Genomic DNA, 18,330 nt, shown 5'->3' with positions numbered 1-18,330 from the left:
AAGGAACCCAAGTTGTGTTTTAATTTAAATTCTCTCCCCCTTTAGCCTCCAGAACCTGAAGGGAGCTGCTCGAAACTTTAGATGCGAATGTTGATGCTTAAGAACACCGGCCACCTCAGCAGCAGATCTTTCCCCAGGAGAAGCCAAGCACGTGTGTGTCCCCTGCCCCCTCCCCATCCCCAGAACACGGTCCACAACTTAATGATGCAACTAACACCCGCCTCCCCTGCCCGCAGCCTGCGGTCTCGTCCACCTCCTGTGACGTGTCTGTGTGTGTGTTTGATGACTGTGGTCTCTGTTGCTGCTTGTTTGTGGATGATGTTGTATTTTAGTGACCCTGGACTCACTTTCCTGGGCGGGGGCTGAGCCATGGCGCCATCGGCCCCTCCCTTCTCCCCTGGGCCCCCCCATCATCTCCCACTCCCGGGAGTCTGCTTTTTCCCTTGGGAGACCAGTCCCTTCTCTGGAGTGAGGGGTGGGTGTAGGTAGGGGTAGGGGGCATGGGTGGGGGGCCTCCTGTTGTCTTGGGACTTGGGAAGGTTTATATGACCTTCGTGATCATTCTCCATGGCCTCTCTTCACTTCCTTAAGAGCCTGGTTTCTGTATTCTAGCCGGGACCCGAGTCTGTTCTGGGGTTTCTTGGCAATGAGGGGTTCACAGCAAGGAGCTGGTGAGCCCAGCTTTGCCTCCAGGCAGGCTCTGCCCCGTCCATGGTCATCTCCTCTTGGGGCTTCCAGCAGGGAGTCCTCATCTGCCCCGCACCATGGCAGAGCAGCCCGGAATCCCGGGCTCGGGGCTTCTACTCTGCCCCTTGGGGAATGTGCCCTTTGCATATCTTCTCAGCAATAACCCCATGGGCTCTGGAACCCTGCTTCCCACCCTCCCAACCCCCCGTCTTCCCTGCTTCTCAGACTCCCAGCTATAGCCCAGCCCTTCTGGACTCAGACACCTGTCCCTGAATGAGGGCTCTGGGAGGCGAGGGCTGAGGGGACCCATTCTGTGGGGGCCAGCACTGTGGGGAGGGGCAGCCGGGAGAGCAGGGGTCCTTTGCTTCTCTGCCCCGCCCCCCCCCAACTGGCCGGGCAGCGGATGGCTCCGCCCCTGTGCTCCGCAGCTGAGCTCGCCACTGTGCTCTGCCTGTCCCTGGTTAGAGAGGCAGGTGCAGCTGCCCAGCTGCGGGTTAGAGACCCGGCAGGCGTGCACAGCCCTGCTGCCAAGGGAGCAGCGAGAGGTCGAAGGTCCGGCCAGACCCCGCCCGTCCCATCCATCGTGTTCTTGTGGAAACTAGCCAAACCGCACCGCTGTGACCAGGACTACTGTTTTCCGTATTGTGACCTAACCTCTCAACAACAAAAAGGAATAAAATACCGTTTGTTTCCTAGTGGCTCTGGAGTGCTTTCCTTTGTGTCAAGGAGCTGGAGTATTTGTAGCACTTGTAGGGCCCCAGAGACTCTGTCCTTGGTCAGAGGGAGGAGGTGGCCGCTGAAGAGGCAGTCAGGGGGTGTGTGTGGGCCAGCAGCTTCTCCCCTTCCCCGTACCCCTTCCTCCTCCCGCCTCCCCCTGCTCCCGGGTCAGTGGGCCTAGCCTCTGCCCCATGGCAGGACCTGTACTTTATGCATGGCCTGTACAGAAGCAGAGGGTCCCGGTGGCTCCACTGAGGGCCTGCTGGCCGAGAACCAAAGGTTCTAACCTCTCCCTTTGGTCAGTTCTGGGGCCACTATCTAGGGACTTGGCAAAGAGGGTGTGGGTGGGTCACTTGGGTTGTGATCAGAGCCCTTACTTACACTTTCATCTCTCTCCAAACCCAAATCCCTCCTCTGTGAAGCCTTCCTGGACTTCAGGTAGAATGAGTCCCTTCCTTTCTGTGCTCCGGTCACACAGGGTCCTGCCTTTATTTTCACATTTAAGGATCCGTACCTCGGCTCCAAACTCTGGAGGCCAGGTAGATAATATCCATTTGTGAGTGCCGTTGTGACCCGAGATAGCTTGTAGGGGCCAGGGGTCACCGACAGTGTCCTCCCAAAGACATTCCAGTTCAGTCTTTGGGAAAGGACTGTTGGCCAAATGAGCCTGGCTGCAAGCTGATCCTCTGGGAGGTCGCTGGTGTGCGCCCCCATCCCTGTGCGTCTTGTGTGTTTTTATCGTGAGTCACCGTTCCCGGGGGCAAGGACTAAGTCTTGTTCTAACGTGACTTCATGCCCTGCCCCCCCAAACCTTCAAGGAGTCTATCTAGGTTCTATGAGTTGTTTAGAGCTGCAGAATTCTTGGTTGCTGGTCCCGAGGGCCTCGGGGCTCCAGCTACCTCCCGGCCACCCCTGGGACACGGAGGCTGCCCGTCCTGCTTCGGCAACTGCCCTGCCCTCTCTCCCCCAGGTCTTTGAAAAAACGGAGGCTTTCACTGAGATCTAGCTCAATATTGTCGACTCTGTGATTATGGAGGCTAAAAAACCTCTCGTTGCACCTCAAGTTTGTGAGTAAGCTACTGACCACTGTTGGTGGGACACTCGGGGGTCAGGGAATTTACAAGGCTTGTAGCAGTTTCAGAGCTTGGCCAGAGGAAGACCCTCAGAGGCCCCAGGAACGCAAAAGATTGGGGGTACCTCCCCACATTCGTTATTAAAGCCTTAAACTCTACAGTAAGTGTGAGGAAATCTAATGGGGGAGATTCTGAGTTTTCTCATGGTAATCCTGTTCATAACAGAGTGATGTTACCAGCTCTAGCATATATAGAAAAGAGTTTTCCCTCCTTTGCCTCTCAGCACCCACTCTTTTGCCTCCTGCTAACCCAGCCTTATTTCTGAGGTAGGTAGGATAGTCACACTTCTGGTAAATTTGTGGCTGGTGTAGGTCACACAGCTGCCTGGTAGAGGGGCTAGGAACCGGGCCCAGGCTGTCTGTCTCCTGAGTTCCCTCTGGCGCGCCACACGGCCTGGTTTCCCTCTGTAGCGGAGGGCTGAGGTCCAAAGGGAGAGGATCACCTGGCTTGGTGTGACCACACCTGGAACCTGGCTGGCCCTTTAGGGCATACACTAGCGAGACTACGCTCTGTGCCTTATGGCCTGGAAATAAGACACATAATGAAGAGTCAAAGAAAGTGATGATCAAAATAATGGCAATAATATTATTATTAATAACGGAATAAAGCAGCTAATATGTGCCGAACCCTGGGCTGACACGTCACACAGATCAACTCATTCGGAACTCACAGCACTGCCTGATGGTATCTCAGTTTTACAGATGAGGAAACTGCCCCTCAGTGGGACTGGCGTGAGTTTGCTCTCCTGGGGGCAAAGCCAAGGTCCAGCCCAGGCCCATCCAGCTCCAAGCCTGTCTCCCTCTGCACAGCAGAGGAAAGTTTGCGGTGCAAACTTTTCCTCCAAGTGCACATGGGAGGAGGCAGGATTTGGCCTCGTGTGGGGGAGTCCTTGGTTCCCACAGCCGTGATAATCCCAAACTGGAGTGAACTCCCCGTCACTGGAAGTATTCAAGGGGATGGGATCCTCTGGCCAAGATGGACTAAGAGAATCTACCCAGGATGGCCTAATCTACCCAGGCCCAGACTGAAATTGGGGAACAACCCCTCCCGCCCCACCCCATCCCACCCCCACACATAATGGGCAAGCCCCTTCTCCCTTTCTTGTCTAGGGCTGTAGAGCCAGGGAAGAAGAATCCAGAATCCAGGCATGGATTGCTATTTAATGTGTGTCTTCCCTTCTGGACCAGCACTCCATGCTGGGCAGAACCATGTCTGCGCTCCACTCAGCGTGACCGCAATCTGTAATTTGGTTGGATATAGGAACTGTAACTTGGTTATACAGGGACGCTGGCATGTCGCGCCACTTCCCAGAAGGGAATGCTGAGTCCCCTGGCCTCAGACAGTGATCCCAGGTGTCCTGCGCATTTTACCTCCCAAATACTGCCCCCTCCCCATGAATTCCACTCCAAAGATTTTCAAGTCTATTTGCATGGAGGTGTTTATGTTTACTTAACACCACATAAAAATAGGTCAATCTGCCTTCTGGGCCCCCCGGGCTGTGGCCCTCACCACCACTCTGGGTTTTTTGCAGGTCGTGGATTGGAACTTGCCGAATTGTTCTTGGAAGAGAGTCAGAGGTAGAGCGCAAGCAGCAGGGAGGGTGGGGTGGGTGAGGGGGATGCCAGGCTGAAGCACACGCCAAGGTCACCGGGCTCTTTCTCTCCTTCCTCTGGGGAGGAGGTCTCTGGCGTCCCACTGATCATGGGCTGGCAGGGGTGGCCTGGCAAAGCCAGGCTGGCAGGGCTGTCCAGCTCTATCTAGTTCACCCCACCTTGTCCTTGGCTGCTCTGCCGCGTCTGGGTCCAGAGAGAGAGATCAGGTGTGTTTGCCTGAGCCGGGGGAGGAGCTTTGGAAATACCTGTCTCCAGGCCACAAAGGAAGAATGCCACCTCTCACCGTTAGTGTGATTCATTGCTGTCACAGCTAAACTCCAGGGGGGCAGAATCAGCTAGCTCAAGCCAACGACTGCTGATTTTATGGAGCCGGCCGCAACCCTGTGCCTGCCTGCACAGTACCGGGGCGCCTGCCAAGACAGCGATGTCAGGGCAGGCGATGCTGGATCGGATGTCATGGAAGACTTGGGCCGGTAGGGGCTGGTATGGGGAGGGCCTCCTGCACCGTCCAGAGGAGTGGGCTCCTGCCTCAGAGCCAGGCGCGGAGGCAGGCCGGTTGGAGGAGAAGGAGGCTCAGGACATTCCCTGGTCTCCCGCTCTCCTCTCTAGCTGTGCGAGCTCAGGCACACCCCAGCATCTCTGTCACTTTCTTTGCAAAATGTAGTCCTTCCTAGCCATAGGGTGAGCTGGGCGCCAGTGTAACCCTAGGAAAGCCACGTAAGCCTCGGTTTCATTACCTATGCAATGGGTCCTTTCCTGTTCCCTCACAAGGTCAAAGTGATACAGTGGACATAAAGGCACTGACACTTCTACAGGCAGATATTATGTTACTAATGTTTACATTACCATTCATTTCCTTATGCATCCTTTCTTTGATAGCGGGGTGCCCCTCCTGTCTGTCAGACCTGGGTTCGAGTTCTGCCTCACCTACGTATCAGTACAGATTCCTCCTCTGGAAGTTACGTATCACAACACCAGCTTTGCTGAGTCACTGGAAGGAACGAAGCAGCTCACGGAAGCAAAAATTCTTTGGAACTCTCGAGAACCATGAAATGAATGGAATTGTTACCAGTGGGGATTTCTGGGCACCGGACTTTGAGAAGACACATATATTTAACAGACACCCTGAGCTGAGTTCTTGAGATTGGCCAGACTCGGCCGTCTGCGAAATAAATGACAAGATGTCATTATAAAGCCAGATGTGAGCCATCTGGGCCACACCAGTATAATCCAGAAGGTCACCGAGGAAAAGCAGGAACAGAGAGGGTGGGCTTGCTCCTGGAGGTGGCGGGGCCTGGAGCTGCTTTTCAGAGATGAGGGGCGGGGGGGAAGTGGGTACTAGGAGGTGAAGGACCGCAGCTGGAGAGAATAGCCTCTATTCTAGTTCAAGCTCAGACGTGAGTTCCGAGAAAAGTCAAGAATGTATTTCTCTCCAGGGTATTCGCTGTGGGAGAGGTGGGTCAAACAGTTTCGCCCTTGTCAGCAGCTGTAGAAACAGAAGAGGACGTCCCCATCCCCTGCCAGCTCGGGGAGCAGAAAAAGCCTTGGTGACCTTGACTCTCCTAGTACATTGCCCTTTGGCAGCTCCCAGGACCTGTGTGCCCCACGGCTCAGTCAGCTTGAAGCCAACACTTGAGGAATGGACCCTCCAGGACCCACCTCCCCTGGCCTCGCCTTATAAGACCCCAGTGACCCTGGCATCGGTGGCGACTGCAGGAGACAGGAGCCCACCCTCTTCGGGGTTCAGGACCTCGGGGCAGCACAGGTGGGGCCTGGGAGCTGCCACCTTCCCTGCTGAGGCTGAGGGGCCACACAGGCCATGCAGCTGCAGACCGACCCCAGCCAGGAATCAGGGCTTTCTAGGGGCTTCTGACTTCTTCCTGGCTGCGAGCCAACACCAGGAGGATTGCGGGGGACCTGGAGTCCAAGGCTGTGCACTCTGACGTGCAGCCCCGGACATGCAGGGATGGTGGAGTGGGAGCAAGCCCTCTTGGGAAGGCTGCTGGTGAGGGCCTTTGCCTCGTGGCTAGCTTTTGAGCACCAGGCAGACAGTGCTCAGCTGATGTTCCCGCATGCCGCCTCCCTATCCCAGCAACCCCAAAGTGACCACCCGGACTATTGCCCCGAGCCTGAAAATGCTGCTTGGGGAAGACAGGGAGGCTGAGGCATGGCAGCCGAGGACGTGGTCCCACTGGGTATGACAGCGCTGGAAGAGGGGCCGGGGCTTGGGGCTCCCTCTCTATACCTCCTAAAGGTCTCCTGGATCCGTGGGTCTTGGGAGGAAAGCAGTGAACGGCTGGATGGCCCTCTTCGGCTCCAGCCTGGAATACTCAAAGGGAGGGCGGCCAGGGGTGGGCGTGTCTTTGCCTGCCCTATAGCCTTTCTGGGGCAGCAGAGTAGCACTCCCACCCCATGTGGCCCCATATCCCGAGACGGACTAAAAGAAGAAGTGCAACCAGACCCCAGGAGTGACCCGTGGTGCTGTGTAGGTGTGGGGAAGGAGAGGAAGGCTGGGGGTGAGGGGTGGACGGTGGGCCGGCAGACATCGTGCTGAGGGTCAGAGAGGGGGGCGTGCTCTGGGAACCTGCCTTAGAGATCACCTTGGCAAGGGACTGAGCCCAGGGAAGGGATTACAGTGAGGGTCCTTGCCTCCTAGAAACCCGTCTCAGGTGAGGATAATGAAGTCAACCTTTATTAGGACCTTCTTTGGCCAGGCCTTTTACCCACATCATCTCAATTCCTACAAGAACCACGAAAGGTAGGTGTTTCATCCCATTTTACAAAGAGAAGGACAGGTGACCCTTCCCAGCATCACAGAATCCACAGCGAAGTGTCGGGATGCAAAGGAGCTTAAGTGTGGCGAGTCTGTGCCACAGGGTGGCCCCCGCATGGAGGAACACATGGGAGGAGAGGCTCTCCTGGGCGGCTCCCTGGGCTTCGTGGGCCGCAGGCTGAAGGAGCCGGGGCCTCCCTGCTGAAGAGCAGGGCATCTCTGAGCCAGGGGCTCCCTTGTCCCCAGCGACAGCCAGGCCGATGACCTCAGCTGGAGGTGGACAAGAAGAAGTCTGAGGGAGGACCTGGATGTGAGCAAGAGAGAGTAGACCTTCTTGACTCTTACCCCAGGCTTCCCCTGAAAGGAGAAATAAACGCTTATGTGGAAGTTGCTGCCGGTCTCCGGGTGAAGCACCGGGGGGAGTAGAGGGTGGGGATGGAAGGGCTCTGGGGTAGCTGTTGGCCAGACATGGGGGTGGCTGACCACCCACTCTTTCTCGGTGGGGGCAAACTGGTTCCTGTTACCTGTTAGAGGGCGGGGGATCTCAGGGAGAGGCTGCATTAGGCAAGTCCTTTGGGCCTCCCTGTGCCACTAGAGAAATGACTTCACCTCCGGGACACTTTCATTTGTTTAACAAAACTGGGGGTGCACCACGTGCCAGGTCCTGTTCTAGGCCCTGGGAATCTGCAAATGAACACAACAAAAATCCTTGCTTTCCTGGAGAAAACAAAACAAAACAAAACAAACTAAGAAAGGGATTTGAGACCTTTCAGAGAGTGGGTGTGAACATTTTAGATGGGAGTGCCAGGAAGGGTCTTCTGAGTCAATCAGTGAAATGAGGTGTGAGCAAGGTTAGCCAGGAAGTTCTCTGGAGGAAGAGTGTTCAGGAAGAGGGAAGAGTCAGTGCAAAGGTCCTGAGGCAGGAGCATGCCTGGAGGGTTAGAAGAGCATCAAGGAAACCAGTATGGCTGGAGCAGAGAGAAGGAACAGGGAGGTTGGAGACAAGGTCAAAGATGTCATTGGGGCCAGATTAAGAAGTGTCCTATAGGACACAAAAAGGACTTTGGTTTATTCTCTGAGGCCTCAAAGGGTTGGAGCAGGAGAATGAACCCTTTATAAACGATGGGGACGGGTAGGATGACTTTGGATGCCCTTTCCAGTTAGCTAGTCCATGACACAGGGTCTCCAACTGGGATCAAGATGCCTTCCTTTGCAGCATTAGGAGCTGGTAGGGAACACAGAATGTGTGTGTAGGTGTGTGTGTTTGCGGGAGGCTGTGAAAGGGGTTCTGGCTGAGATCTTCACATTTCTGAACCACTGATATGTTTGGACCAAGTAACTTCTGAAGTGTCATCCAGCGCCGAGATTTCTGAATCTCTCCCAGTGCCCGGCTTGGAGAATTTCTGCTCAACAGCCTTGAGCTGTCTGAACGTGCAGGTTTCCACTTGGGATCATGTGACAAGGCCGGGTTGTGGGAGCAGCTCGGCCACTGGGCAGGGCCCTCAGGACAGACCTCAGCCCCTCCAGATCACGCCCCTCCAGGCCTGCCCTTCTTCATTTCCAGAACGTCTTCCAGCGGGGAGGTGGCTCTCTGGGGGTGTCATTAGTCAGCCCCCCGGGGCAGGAGATTCTGCTAAGGAGGGACAGAGCGGCAAGTCGTTGTCTGACTGGAGCGGGGGGTCAGAGCCAGGGGCCAGAAGCAGCACCTCCCAAACCCTGCTTTTCAGTGTGCATTCTGGGGCAGCCGAGTAGGGTGGCCCCCAAGTCACCGAGGGAGATCCTGTGCTCCGGAGTGAGCCACACCCAGCCCACTTGTTGCGACTTTGCTCCAGGCCCTCAGAGGCCCGGGTGGCCCCAGGAACTGACACTTGGCTGAGCCAAGGCAGGGGGCCGCACCTCCCTGGAACCCGAAGGGCTGTCTCCCGGCCGTCCCCCTCTGGCACCAGCCAGCAGCCCTCAGAGGCTGCGTTAGGCTGCTGCCGGGCAGGTCTGACATCCCAGCTGGTGAGTCACTGGGGCTACGGGAGGGGTCCCCGTGAGGACGGGTTGGCTGCCCATGTGGGCCCTACTACCTGCAGCTGCAGCCTCAGGCCTGGCCCTGAAAAGCACGCCGTCCCCACCCAGGGCAGCTGCCGAGGGGTCTGCAGGCATTCTGTCCCATCTCAGGGGACGCCGGCTGCAGAATGAGACCGGGGGGCAGGACATATTGGGGTGGAGGCCCTACTGGGCTTGACGGGGGAGGTGCAGCTGCGTAAAGGCTTGGGGGGGCCCACAGATGGCCCTCGGGGTCTCCCTCAGTCACCCCTAGGGTGGCCTTTGCAGGCACTCCAGGCTTCCTGAAGGGCGCTGGCTATGGTGTCGCTCCTGTGGGGGTGCTGGGGCTTTGCTTTGCTGTGGCTCCCAGCTTCCCCCTTCCTCGGGTGGAAGTCAGAGACCCTCTGATGGGGATGCCTGGCCCAGCCCATCCCCGCTGGCGGGGGTGGGGCTGGCACAAGGTGAGGGCTCCCTTGCCAGCCCTCCTCCCTGACTCTGTCTCTTCCTGCCCCTCCCAGGGGGGGAGGGGGAGGAGGTGTGGAGGGAAGGAGAGCCGCACTTTCCAGCCAGGCCCTTGGCAACCCGTGCCTTGCCACTCTTGTCCACCGAGGACACGCCGGCGGCTCCTGCCATGGACAGGTGGTACCTGGGTGAGTCCCCTGAACCCCACGCCCCCCGCCTGCTCAGACTCGGACACGGGTGTCCACCTCCTCACTTTGAGGTGCAGCCACCTGCTCCCCAGAAGGGCAGGGAAAGCCGAAGCGAGGACAGGCAGGATTTCTCAACAAGGGCATCTCAAGTGGAGTCCTGGACGTGTGGGGATCTTTGCCCTGAGCATCTCTGAGCTGCAGGAGCTAGGAAGACAGCTTGTCCAACAGCCTCCTTGTCTGCCTGTCCAGCCACCGGTCCCTCTGCAGGAATGCCAAAGCCGGGCTGCTGGGTTCAAATCTTGTTTTCCCCACTCCCTCGCTGCCTGACCGCCGGCAAGTTGTTTAACTTCTCTCCTCGGTGTCCTCATCTCTAAAATGGGCATCCTGATGATGGCTTCCTTACCTCAGGGTTGTTGTGATTATCACATGCTTCATTTTTGTTACATGCGCAGAACAGGGCCTTGCACGTCGAGTTTAAAATGCAGATAACAACTTGTTTTTCTTATTTCTGCCACCATCTCTCCCTCCCTCTGTCATCTATCATCTGTCCTTTCCACCCATTTTTATACCCGTTATTGCAGACAGAATCCGCAGTAGCTTACAAATATAGACAAAATGCACTAAGATACTGAGAGAATGTGTAGTAAGGGGCACTGGTGTCCCGTGTAGAGAGCGACAGTAGCTTTGTGAGCACAGCCTTGGGGGTCTGGCTTTCTAGCCCTGGTTTTGTCACTATTTGGATGTTGCAGGCCAATCCTTCAAGCTCCTTGCCCTCAGTCTTCTTGTTCTGCCCGGTGGGGCTCATGGCCCTGTCCTGGCCACCTCCGGCGGTCTCACTGTAGGGAGCAAATGATCAGCCTCAGCTTCTTCATCCGTAGAATGGAGCAAGACCGGATTCAGTGGGACAGTGCATATAAAGAAGCTGACAAGGGACCCCTGGATGGCGCAGTTGGTTAATTTTCTGACTTGGTTTCAGCTCAGGTCATGATCTCAGGGTGGTGGGATCGAGCCCTGCGTGGGCTCCGCGCTTACAGGGAGTCTGCTTGGGATTCTCTTTCCCTCTCCCTCAGCCCCTGGCTCACACACACTTGCTCGCTCGCTTTCTCTCAAAATAAATAAATAAATCTTAAAAATAAATAAAGAGCCTGACGCATGGTCAGCCCCTACTAAGCATTAGCTGTGCTATAATATTCTCATGAATATTCATTGCTTGGCTCTGAAAGCAGAGAGTGGAATGGATATCACAGCTCCTGGGCTGCAGGGCCTTGGCCATGACATTCTCTCTCCATCTCACCCCCATGCTGATTTTCGCTGGAGGGGGCTTGGCTTTCCTGCATCCAGCAGTTAATGTTCAACAAAACGTGAATGCCCTTTATTTTCCAGTTGACACAAATATGACAGTAACTATAGTGACACTTGCTGTGTCCCAGGTCGTGTGCCCTGCTCTTCACATGCATTATCTCCTTTCTCTGCACAACAACTCCCTGAGGCAGGGAGTAGTCCCATTTTACAGACAAGAAGACTGAGGTGCAGAGAGGTTCAGTGACTCGACAGAGGCCATTTACTTAGCACATGGAGGGGCCGGGAAATGAACTCAAACCTTGATCCCCTGCAACCACTCCAGGGGGATTAACAGAGGGATTCATTCCCTTTGGAAGGAGCAGCCCATCCTTGGTGGACACTGACCGCTGGCTTTGGGCCCTTGGCTACCATTGAACATTAGCCTCTTCTGGAGGCCAGTTCAATGGACTAGAGCTCAGCCAGGAATACGAGCACCCATGGAGTACCCAGCCCTGGGGTCTCCAGGGTGAAAGAGGCCGCCGCAGAGTGGGGAGGCAGCCTCGGAGGTGTGGGAAAGCATCTGACTCCTAAAGCCTAAGGCCTGCCTGTCCATCCTCCACCTTGCCCCTCACCGGCTGTGTGACCTGGGGCCAGGGCCCTACCCTCTCTGTGCCTAGGATGCCTCATCTGTAAAATGGGAAATAACACAAGGCACAAGGGGATACTAGTTAGGCAAGTGCTTTGTGAGTCAGAAAAGCAAGCCCTTCCCCGGGTGATAGGCTTGGCCCCTTCCTGAAGGAGCCGACAGCGCAACCTGGGAAGCCGGCATGGGAGCAGCTGGCCTGCAGAAGGAAAATGCCAGAGGCAGCAGGGAAAGAGAGATTAGTTAGGGGTGACTGGAGCCTTTCTGACGGAGGTGTGAGCCGCTGGATGCAGCCCCGATGGGTGAAAGAAACAACAGGAACGGGGCAGCTCAGGCCTGGAGGCGTGAACGCCCACGGTGGGCTCAGGGTGGGCCTTGTGGTGGGAGGGGGGCAGGTGCCTGGGGATGGCCGCAGGGAAGCCCCGGGTGCCGGGTCAGAAGTAGCAGCTGAAGCCGAGGTCTCTGTGGTCTCCGCAGTGGTCGGGGAGGTGGGCAGCTGCTGGGGTGGGGTGGCGTCTGTGGGGCCCCCGACATGGCCCCTCAAGCTCTGGCAGACACTGAATATATTTTGAAAGTCCCACTTCCCCCGTGCCCCAGCCCCAGCCACGGCTTCTCCGGCCGGTGGAAGAACACTGTGGCCTACCCATCCCTGACCCTTCTCTGGAAATTTCCTTTCGGGAGGGTTTGGAAACTCAGCCAGCTCGTCCCTGCCCCTGCGTGCACACGCACCTCCTCCTGCCTCCGAGGGAGCCCCTCCGCTCACACGAGGGCTTCTCTCGTGACTAGGGTAAACATTACCTGGCACTGTTAATGTTTAATGCCCCCACCTCTCCCCCGGCCACCTGCGGCCAGGTACTCTCCCCCGAGCAGAGGCAGATCAGCCCGGTCTGCTAGGGGAATGGCAGCACTGTCCCCGGACGACGGTGAGTGTGTGTGTACGTGTGTGAAGCAGGAGGTGGCCTCTGCTTGGACCACCTTTGAAGGGATGAGCTGGACCCCTGGCACCCCTGCCTTCTGGGGACCGCAGCACCCCTCCCCCAACCTTGCCAGCCTCCTAAGAGGATTTTAAAAAATTGCTTTGAGAAAGAGGATCCTGCCTTAAGTCTGAAGGAATAGAGCTTGAATGGCAGAACCTGGGGTGCCAGGTAGGAGCTGGGGGATGGGGGCGAGGATGAGTTCCTATCTTGACTCTCTGGCAGGCACCTTTCCTGCTTCAATGTATCTTTCTGGACTACCTAAGCTCAGAGCGGGAGGTGGAGGGGGGTCAGGCTGGCTTTGGGGCCAGAGCCCCCCAAGTGTGGAGGGACACCCCCAGAAGGATCCCGTGATGGGGGTGACTCGGGCCTGGAGGCCAACAGGGGCCTCTGTTGACTGTGGTGGGCTTTGAGTCAGACCTAGAAAAGACGAGGGCTTTGGGTGGGTGTGGGTTCAGTGAAGGGCTCAAGACAAGGGACGAGGGAGGAGGTGGGCAGCGGCTGGGGTGGGGTGGCGTCTGTGGGGCCAGTGGTGGTGAGGGGAGCCGCCAATCTAGTCATGGCTCTGGGGCTAACTGCCCGTGTCACCCTCAACAAGAACTGAATCTGGGAGACAACGTTGTTGGGCTCCCACATGGGCACAGGCTCCTGGGTCCCCATAGCCCTCCCCTAGAGGCCCAGGCACTGGCCCCTTCTGGCCAGGGAGGCTGCACAGGGGACACCTGGGCTCCCCAGGGCCCCAGGCCCTCCACCACCCAGGGCACGGTTCAGCACAACCCGGGAGGTGCTGACTTGTGCATTCCTTCTACCTCAGGCACTGCCTCCTTAGTGCCGAGAAGGGGCCCAAAAGAGGGTAGGAAAGAGGGGCCAACCCCCACCATGGCAGCAAAGCTCTGGCCAGGTGCCCTCGGGCTGCCCAAAGGCAAGTGTGCTCAGTTTCCAGGGCTGGAGGGCAGAGCTATGACCTCTGGCGCTGAGCAGCAACACGCTGGGTGGGCTAACACCACAGGACGCAAGCGACTGGACCATACGTGGCCTTGAAGTGTCTCATGCCTTCTGACCATCTGAGAGGCAATGTAGCAAAGGGGTTAGGCGCCCAGATTCTTGGCAACCTATTGCCTGGGTTTAAGTCCCAGCTCTCCCCTTTATGCTGTGTAACTGTGGGGGCGTTACTTAACCTCTCTGTGCCTCCAGCTTCTAGGGATTGTACTGGAATCATATTAATGCCTCACGGGATGCTTATGACAGTAAAATGAGCTAACGTTTTGTTAGCCTTCACCTAGCGTGTGGTAAACACTATATATTAACATTTCTTAAAAGAATTTGCTTCCCCTTGAGGATGGAGACATAAGAGAGAAGGATCTAGAAACCTGAGCCCAAGACCCAGTTCTGCCCCCAACTTTCATGGGGGACTTTGAACAGGTTCAGTTTTCTCCTTCTGTTCAGTGGAAGTGAAGGGCCTCTTCCGTTCATTCATTCCGCAAGTATTTGCGACGCATCTTGCCGTTGATTAGTCACATGGAGGGAGGCTACCCATGGGTCCAATGGGAAATGTCTCCCATGGCCTTGCTTACGGTTGTAGGAAGAGAGGAGAGGAAAGATCCAACCCTCCCAGAGCTGCTGGAGGCCCCCACAGGCAGCACGGCACCCTGTTTGGATGCTTGGTGTTTGGTCCCAAGTTGATGGTCTCCGAGGCGGCCCAGGACAGATGCCCCCACTGTCAGTGGCCTTGGCAGGCCCACCAGCCTCCTCTTGCCCACGTGGACCCTCGGGGCTGCTGGGAAGGGAAGGATGGGAGGTCTGCTGTTTCCGTGGCTGGCTCACCCTGCCTCTGGCTCTCTCCTCAGGTGGCAGCCCCAAGGGCGATGTGGACCCATTCTACTACGGTAAGCCTGGTGGGCCACCCTCCCCAGCCTGCCGCCACCCACGGACCCCTGGTTCCTGGCATCCCCTGGTTACGGCCACCACTTTCCCCTGGTAGCCTGGGGCTGCTGCTGGGGTGGGATGTGGGAAGGGTGCCTGGGATGACCCACCCCACCTCCTTGCCCTCTCCTTCCTCAGACTACGAGACTGTCCGCAACGGGGGCCTGATCTTTGCTGCCCTGGCCTTCGTCATGGGGCTCATTATCATCCTCAGTAAGTGGGGCTGTCGGAACGGGCTGCTTCATGGGGCCATATCTCTTCTCAGAGCCACTGAGCACGGGTTGCCCAGGCGGGGGTGGGGGAAAGCCCTCTCACCCTCTTCCCAGATCCCAGAAGGGAGTGAGTCTCTCCACTCCCCTCCATTGCCCTATGCAGGATGTGGGAACTGACGGACACCCTGATGGACACAGGCTTCTTGGGACGACTCCCTGTTTGGTCCTTGGGCCACACAGAGGACGGTTCCTTTTCCTCCAGTGCGCCCTCTGATGGCCCTGGGAGGAGCTGCTGAGAGGGGAGAGCTAGCTGAGTCCAGCCAGCGGGGGACACTCCAGCACACGGGGTTCAAGCCAGGGGAGGGAACCAACCTCCACTGGATACCTCCCTTGGCCAGATCTGGGCACTTTCCTTGCTTGGCATGAGCTGCATCTCAGTCCATTTAATCCTCTTGGCAACACTGAGGGATGGCCACTACGGGTCACATTTTACAGAGGAAAAGCTACCCACCGTGACAGGTGCAACAACTTGCCCAGGGGGCCACAGCCAATCAGAAGCACAGCTGAGCTCAGCTGAACCCAGGGGTGTCCACCCTCCCACCCCATCCCGCCGACTGCTGGAAAGCAAGTGTGGCTGGGAGCCAGAGACATTCGACCCCGTCGCCAGTTTACTGTGTGTGGATCCCTAACTCCCTGGGCCTCAGTTTGCTCATCTGTTAAATAGGGATGATCCTACTTGTCTCATAAAGTTAGGGCTAGCATGGCAGCCAAGGGCGTACTCAGGCTCAGGCCAAGAGTGTTCTGGAGGAGAGATGGGTCCTTGTATATCCCCGAGCTCCAGTAGGCACACAGCAGGGGTTTAGTAAATGCTCATTGACTTGGTTTGGTGCAACCAGAAGAAAAATACACAGAAACACAAGCACCTCTGCATCCTGGGATTCTAACCCGCCCATGGTTGGTGCCATTCCATCTGAGGGCTTCCGTCTGCAGACATGGCTGCTCTCCCCAGCTCAGCTGGAAGGGCCTTGTGGGCGGTACTGGGTCGTGGTCCAGCACATAGGTGCAGGAGGCAGACAGGCCTGAGCAGAGATCTTGGCTCTGGCCTCCTCCTCCAAGAGCGTATTGAGCAGCTACTATGTGCTTGGCCCTATACCGGGGGCACCACCATGACCCAGGCTCGGCCACTGCTCTCAGCGAGCTCACGGTCTAGCACGGAGCTGCTGCGGTATATGTTTGTTGACTGACTGACAGATGTACTGACTGACTCAATGCTTAAGGCCCAGCCCTATATAAAGACAGAAATGGTCCACTGTGGCTGTGGTGGGCGGGAGGGAGTAAAGGCTCCAGGGCTGCCTCTTTCCGGGCAGAGAGGCTGTCCCTGGAAGCAAGAGGTTGATGGAAACTCATCTCCTTTCTCACTTCAAGGCAAAAGACTCCGCTGTGGGGGCAAAAAGAAGCACCGGTGAGTGCCTGCTTAGGGTCCCTGAGTGGGGTGGGGACACCGGGGGGAAAGGAGGGGTAGGCCAAGGATTTTGGTCTCCAGTGCCTGTGAGGAGGGGTCCCCAACCTCAGGGACCCTGAGACTCACCACGTCCCCCTCTGACTTCTTCCCTCTCTTTTGCCCCTTCCCTCGCCCCAGGCAAGTCAATGATGATGATCTGTAATGACAGGTAAGTTGGGGAGGGACAAGTGAGGGGGGAGCCAGGGATGGCTGTGAAGAAATCAGGGAGAGCTTGGGACGGAGCCGGGAAGGATTTCAGGGTCTTCCAGCCACCAGCCAGGTGGTCTGCCGCCCACCCCCTGGCTTTTTGATTGATGGCCAAGTGCCGGGTGTGGCGTGTGTGGCCAAGGGAGGGGGCAAAGAGAAAGGTGTGATGAATAAGGAATAAAAGAAAAATCCCTACTCCTGCCCCCATTGCAACCCAGATCCTGTCTTTGTCTTTGCAGAGTCAGCCGTACCCCCCTTTGCAGGGCGGCGTTGGGAAGCCTTCCCTGAGCTGTAGACCTTTGTCCCCAGCACTGCCAGGCCCTTGGGCTGAAGGAAGCACCAGGCTCCAGGTGACCCCTGGGTTTTCATGGCCTCCTCCCAACCCCAGGCTGCCTCATGTTAACAATAAAGCCAGCCTCAGAGACACAGCTCCTTCCCTGGCCTCCCTCCCTCCCTCCCTCGCTCCCGTACCTGCCACGACCCACTTGTCCTTCCCAGCTGGAGTACAATACAGCCTGGTCTCTTGTTTTTCAATGAATTGCTCAGGTGCCCATACCTACTCGCCATCTGCAGGCCTCTCCTTACCCCTTGAATTGCCAGGAGCCCCGAGGACAGAGGAATCAGCCTGCCTTCCGCACCCCAGGCAGAGAGAAAGCCGGGAAGTGTGAAGGTCAATGACAAATGGGTGCTGCTTTGGTATCTGCTCAGGCCCTGGGTGCTGCTACTGGGTATCTGCTACAGGCCCTGGGAGTTCCTGCAGATGTGCCCCAAGCAGCCAAAGTAGTAGCTGTTCGTGACCACAGTACGTGCTCTGCCACCTCCCAGGAACTCCAGCATGCCAGGATGGGTGGGCCTGGGGGCCTTGGTGTGCGCCTCAGCACATGCTCTCTCGCTACCCACCTCCTGACCCTGGTGCTAAGCTCAGGCTGCTCCCTTTCCACTCTTGGGGCTTGGGAGCCCCCCACTGCACCTGTTCTCCTCCACCTATCTGGGTGCTGCCTTGGCTAATCCCAGGGCCAGGGAGTGGACAAGGAGGGTGCGGACCTTGGTACCCTCTCCTCCAGCCCTGTGCACTCTGGCAGGCAGCCAGCTGCCGGCCGCTGGAGCCACGATGGTGTCAGGCTGCCTATCTGCCCAGAGCCCGACTTCCTGAAGCCTGTGGCCCCCTTGCGGCACAGTATGTTCCCCTCTGGCAGTTTCTGCACTCAGAAGGAGCCCATCTTCCCTCTCCTGCTCTTCCGTGCCAAAGGGATGGGGTGGCAGGATCTCGACACCACCTAGTGTCCGTTTTCCTCATCTGGGTCTGTAAGCCTGCCAGGGAGGGGAGGGGAGAACTTGGCAGGAGAACCCAGACAGCAGCGAGCTAGTGGAGTTTACAAAGAACAGGGGGGTCATGAGTTCAAGCCCCGCACTGGGCGTGGAGCCTACTTAGAATAAAAATTTAAGAAAGTTTCTTTTTAATTTAAAATGAACAGGGTATATCTGGGGGCCAGAGGCAGAGCAGACCACCGTTCCACTTGCAAATTCAGTTCTTTGTCTAAATCCACAGCCCCCAGGTCCTGAAGACCATCAAGCCTCACAGAATCACAGAAAGCTCGAACACAGAAGGTCCTTAGGGAGCGAAAGAGACAAGCTTCACTTCTCAGAAAGGGAAACTGATACCATAGGAAAGGCAGGGACTTGTCCAGGTGACACAACCGGCCTGTATCAGGGCCAGAGCTAGAAGCCAGGTCTCCAACTCCCATTCCAGCATTCTCACTGACACCTGAGGGTGGTGGGCAGATTCCCCACTGACCCCCTGTGGGCTTGGAAAGCCAAGGGAAGAGAGAGAGGGCCTGGCTACTTACACCTTGGGGCCGAGGTTTTTGCGACACCCTGCTCCAAACGTGGGCTCACCAAAGACAAATAAAATGGGACGGGCCACACCCCTAAATAGAATTCAGTATTCCCATACACAAGATGGAGCGTATACTTGACCTGTC

General features: G+C 56.9%; 2 protein-coding genes across 10 annotated transcripts in view; both read left to right on the top strand.

Annotated features, from left to right (window-relative positions):
• FXYD6 (FXYD domain containing ion transport regulator 6) overlaps positions 1 to 1,382 on the top strand; it is a 46,526-nt gene extending 45,144 nt beyond the window's left edge. For all 7 annotated transcript variants that reach the window (XM_073903806.1, XM_073903805.1, XM_073903807.1 and 4 more), the window contains one exon: positions 46 to 1,382. The gene's annotated coding sequence lies outside the window, so the exon portion shown is untranslated. The remainder of the gene's footprint in view (positions 1 to 45) is intronic.
• An 8,110-nt stretch (positions 1,383 to 9,492) lies between these two features.
• Positions 9,493 to 16,776, top strand: FXYD2 (FXYD domain containing ion transport regulator 2). 3 transcript variants are annotated; one of them, XM_025893948.2, is made up of 6 exons: positions 9,493 to 9,607; positions 14,353 to 14,391; positions 14,567 to 14,641; positions 16,066 to 16,102; positions 16,280 to 16,310; positions 16,588 to 16,776. In XM_025893948.2, the coding sequence occupies exons 1-5, from the start codon at positions 9,589 to 9,591 to the stop codon at positions 16,302 to 16,304; spliced, it is 195 nt and encodes a 64-aa protein (XP_025749733.1). In that variant the 5' UTR covers positions 9,493 to 9,588; the 3' UTR covers positions 16,305 to 16,310; positions 16,588 to 16,776. The 3 variants fall into 3 exon arrangements, with proteins under 3 accessions (XP_025749733.1, XP_025749731.2, XP_025749732.1); XM_025893946.2 differs by lacking the exon at positions 9,493 to 9,607 and adding an exon at positions 12,326 to 12,454; XM_025893947.2 differs by lacking the exon at positions 9,493 to 9,607 and adding an exon at positions 12,504 to 12,676.
• The last annotated feature ends 1,554 nt before the right edge of the window (positions 16,777 to 18,330 follow it).

Source organism: Callorhinus ursinus, unplaced genomic scaffold (assembly GCF_003265705.2).
Source record: "Callorhinus ursinus isolate GAN/ISIS: 27379988/994484 unplaced genomic scaffold, GSC_fseal_2.0 scaffold19, whole genome shotgun sequence".
Classification (NCBI taxonomy): Eukaryota; Metazoa; Chordata; class Mammalia; order Carnivora; family Otariidae; genus Callorhinus; species Callorhinus ursinus.
This window is presented reverse-complemented; position numbering and strand designations above follow the sequence as displayed.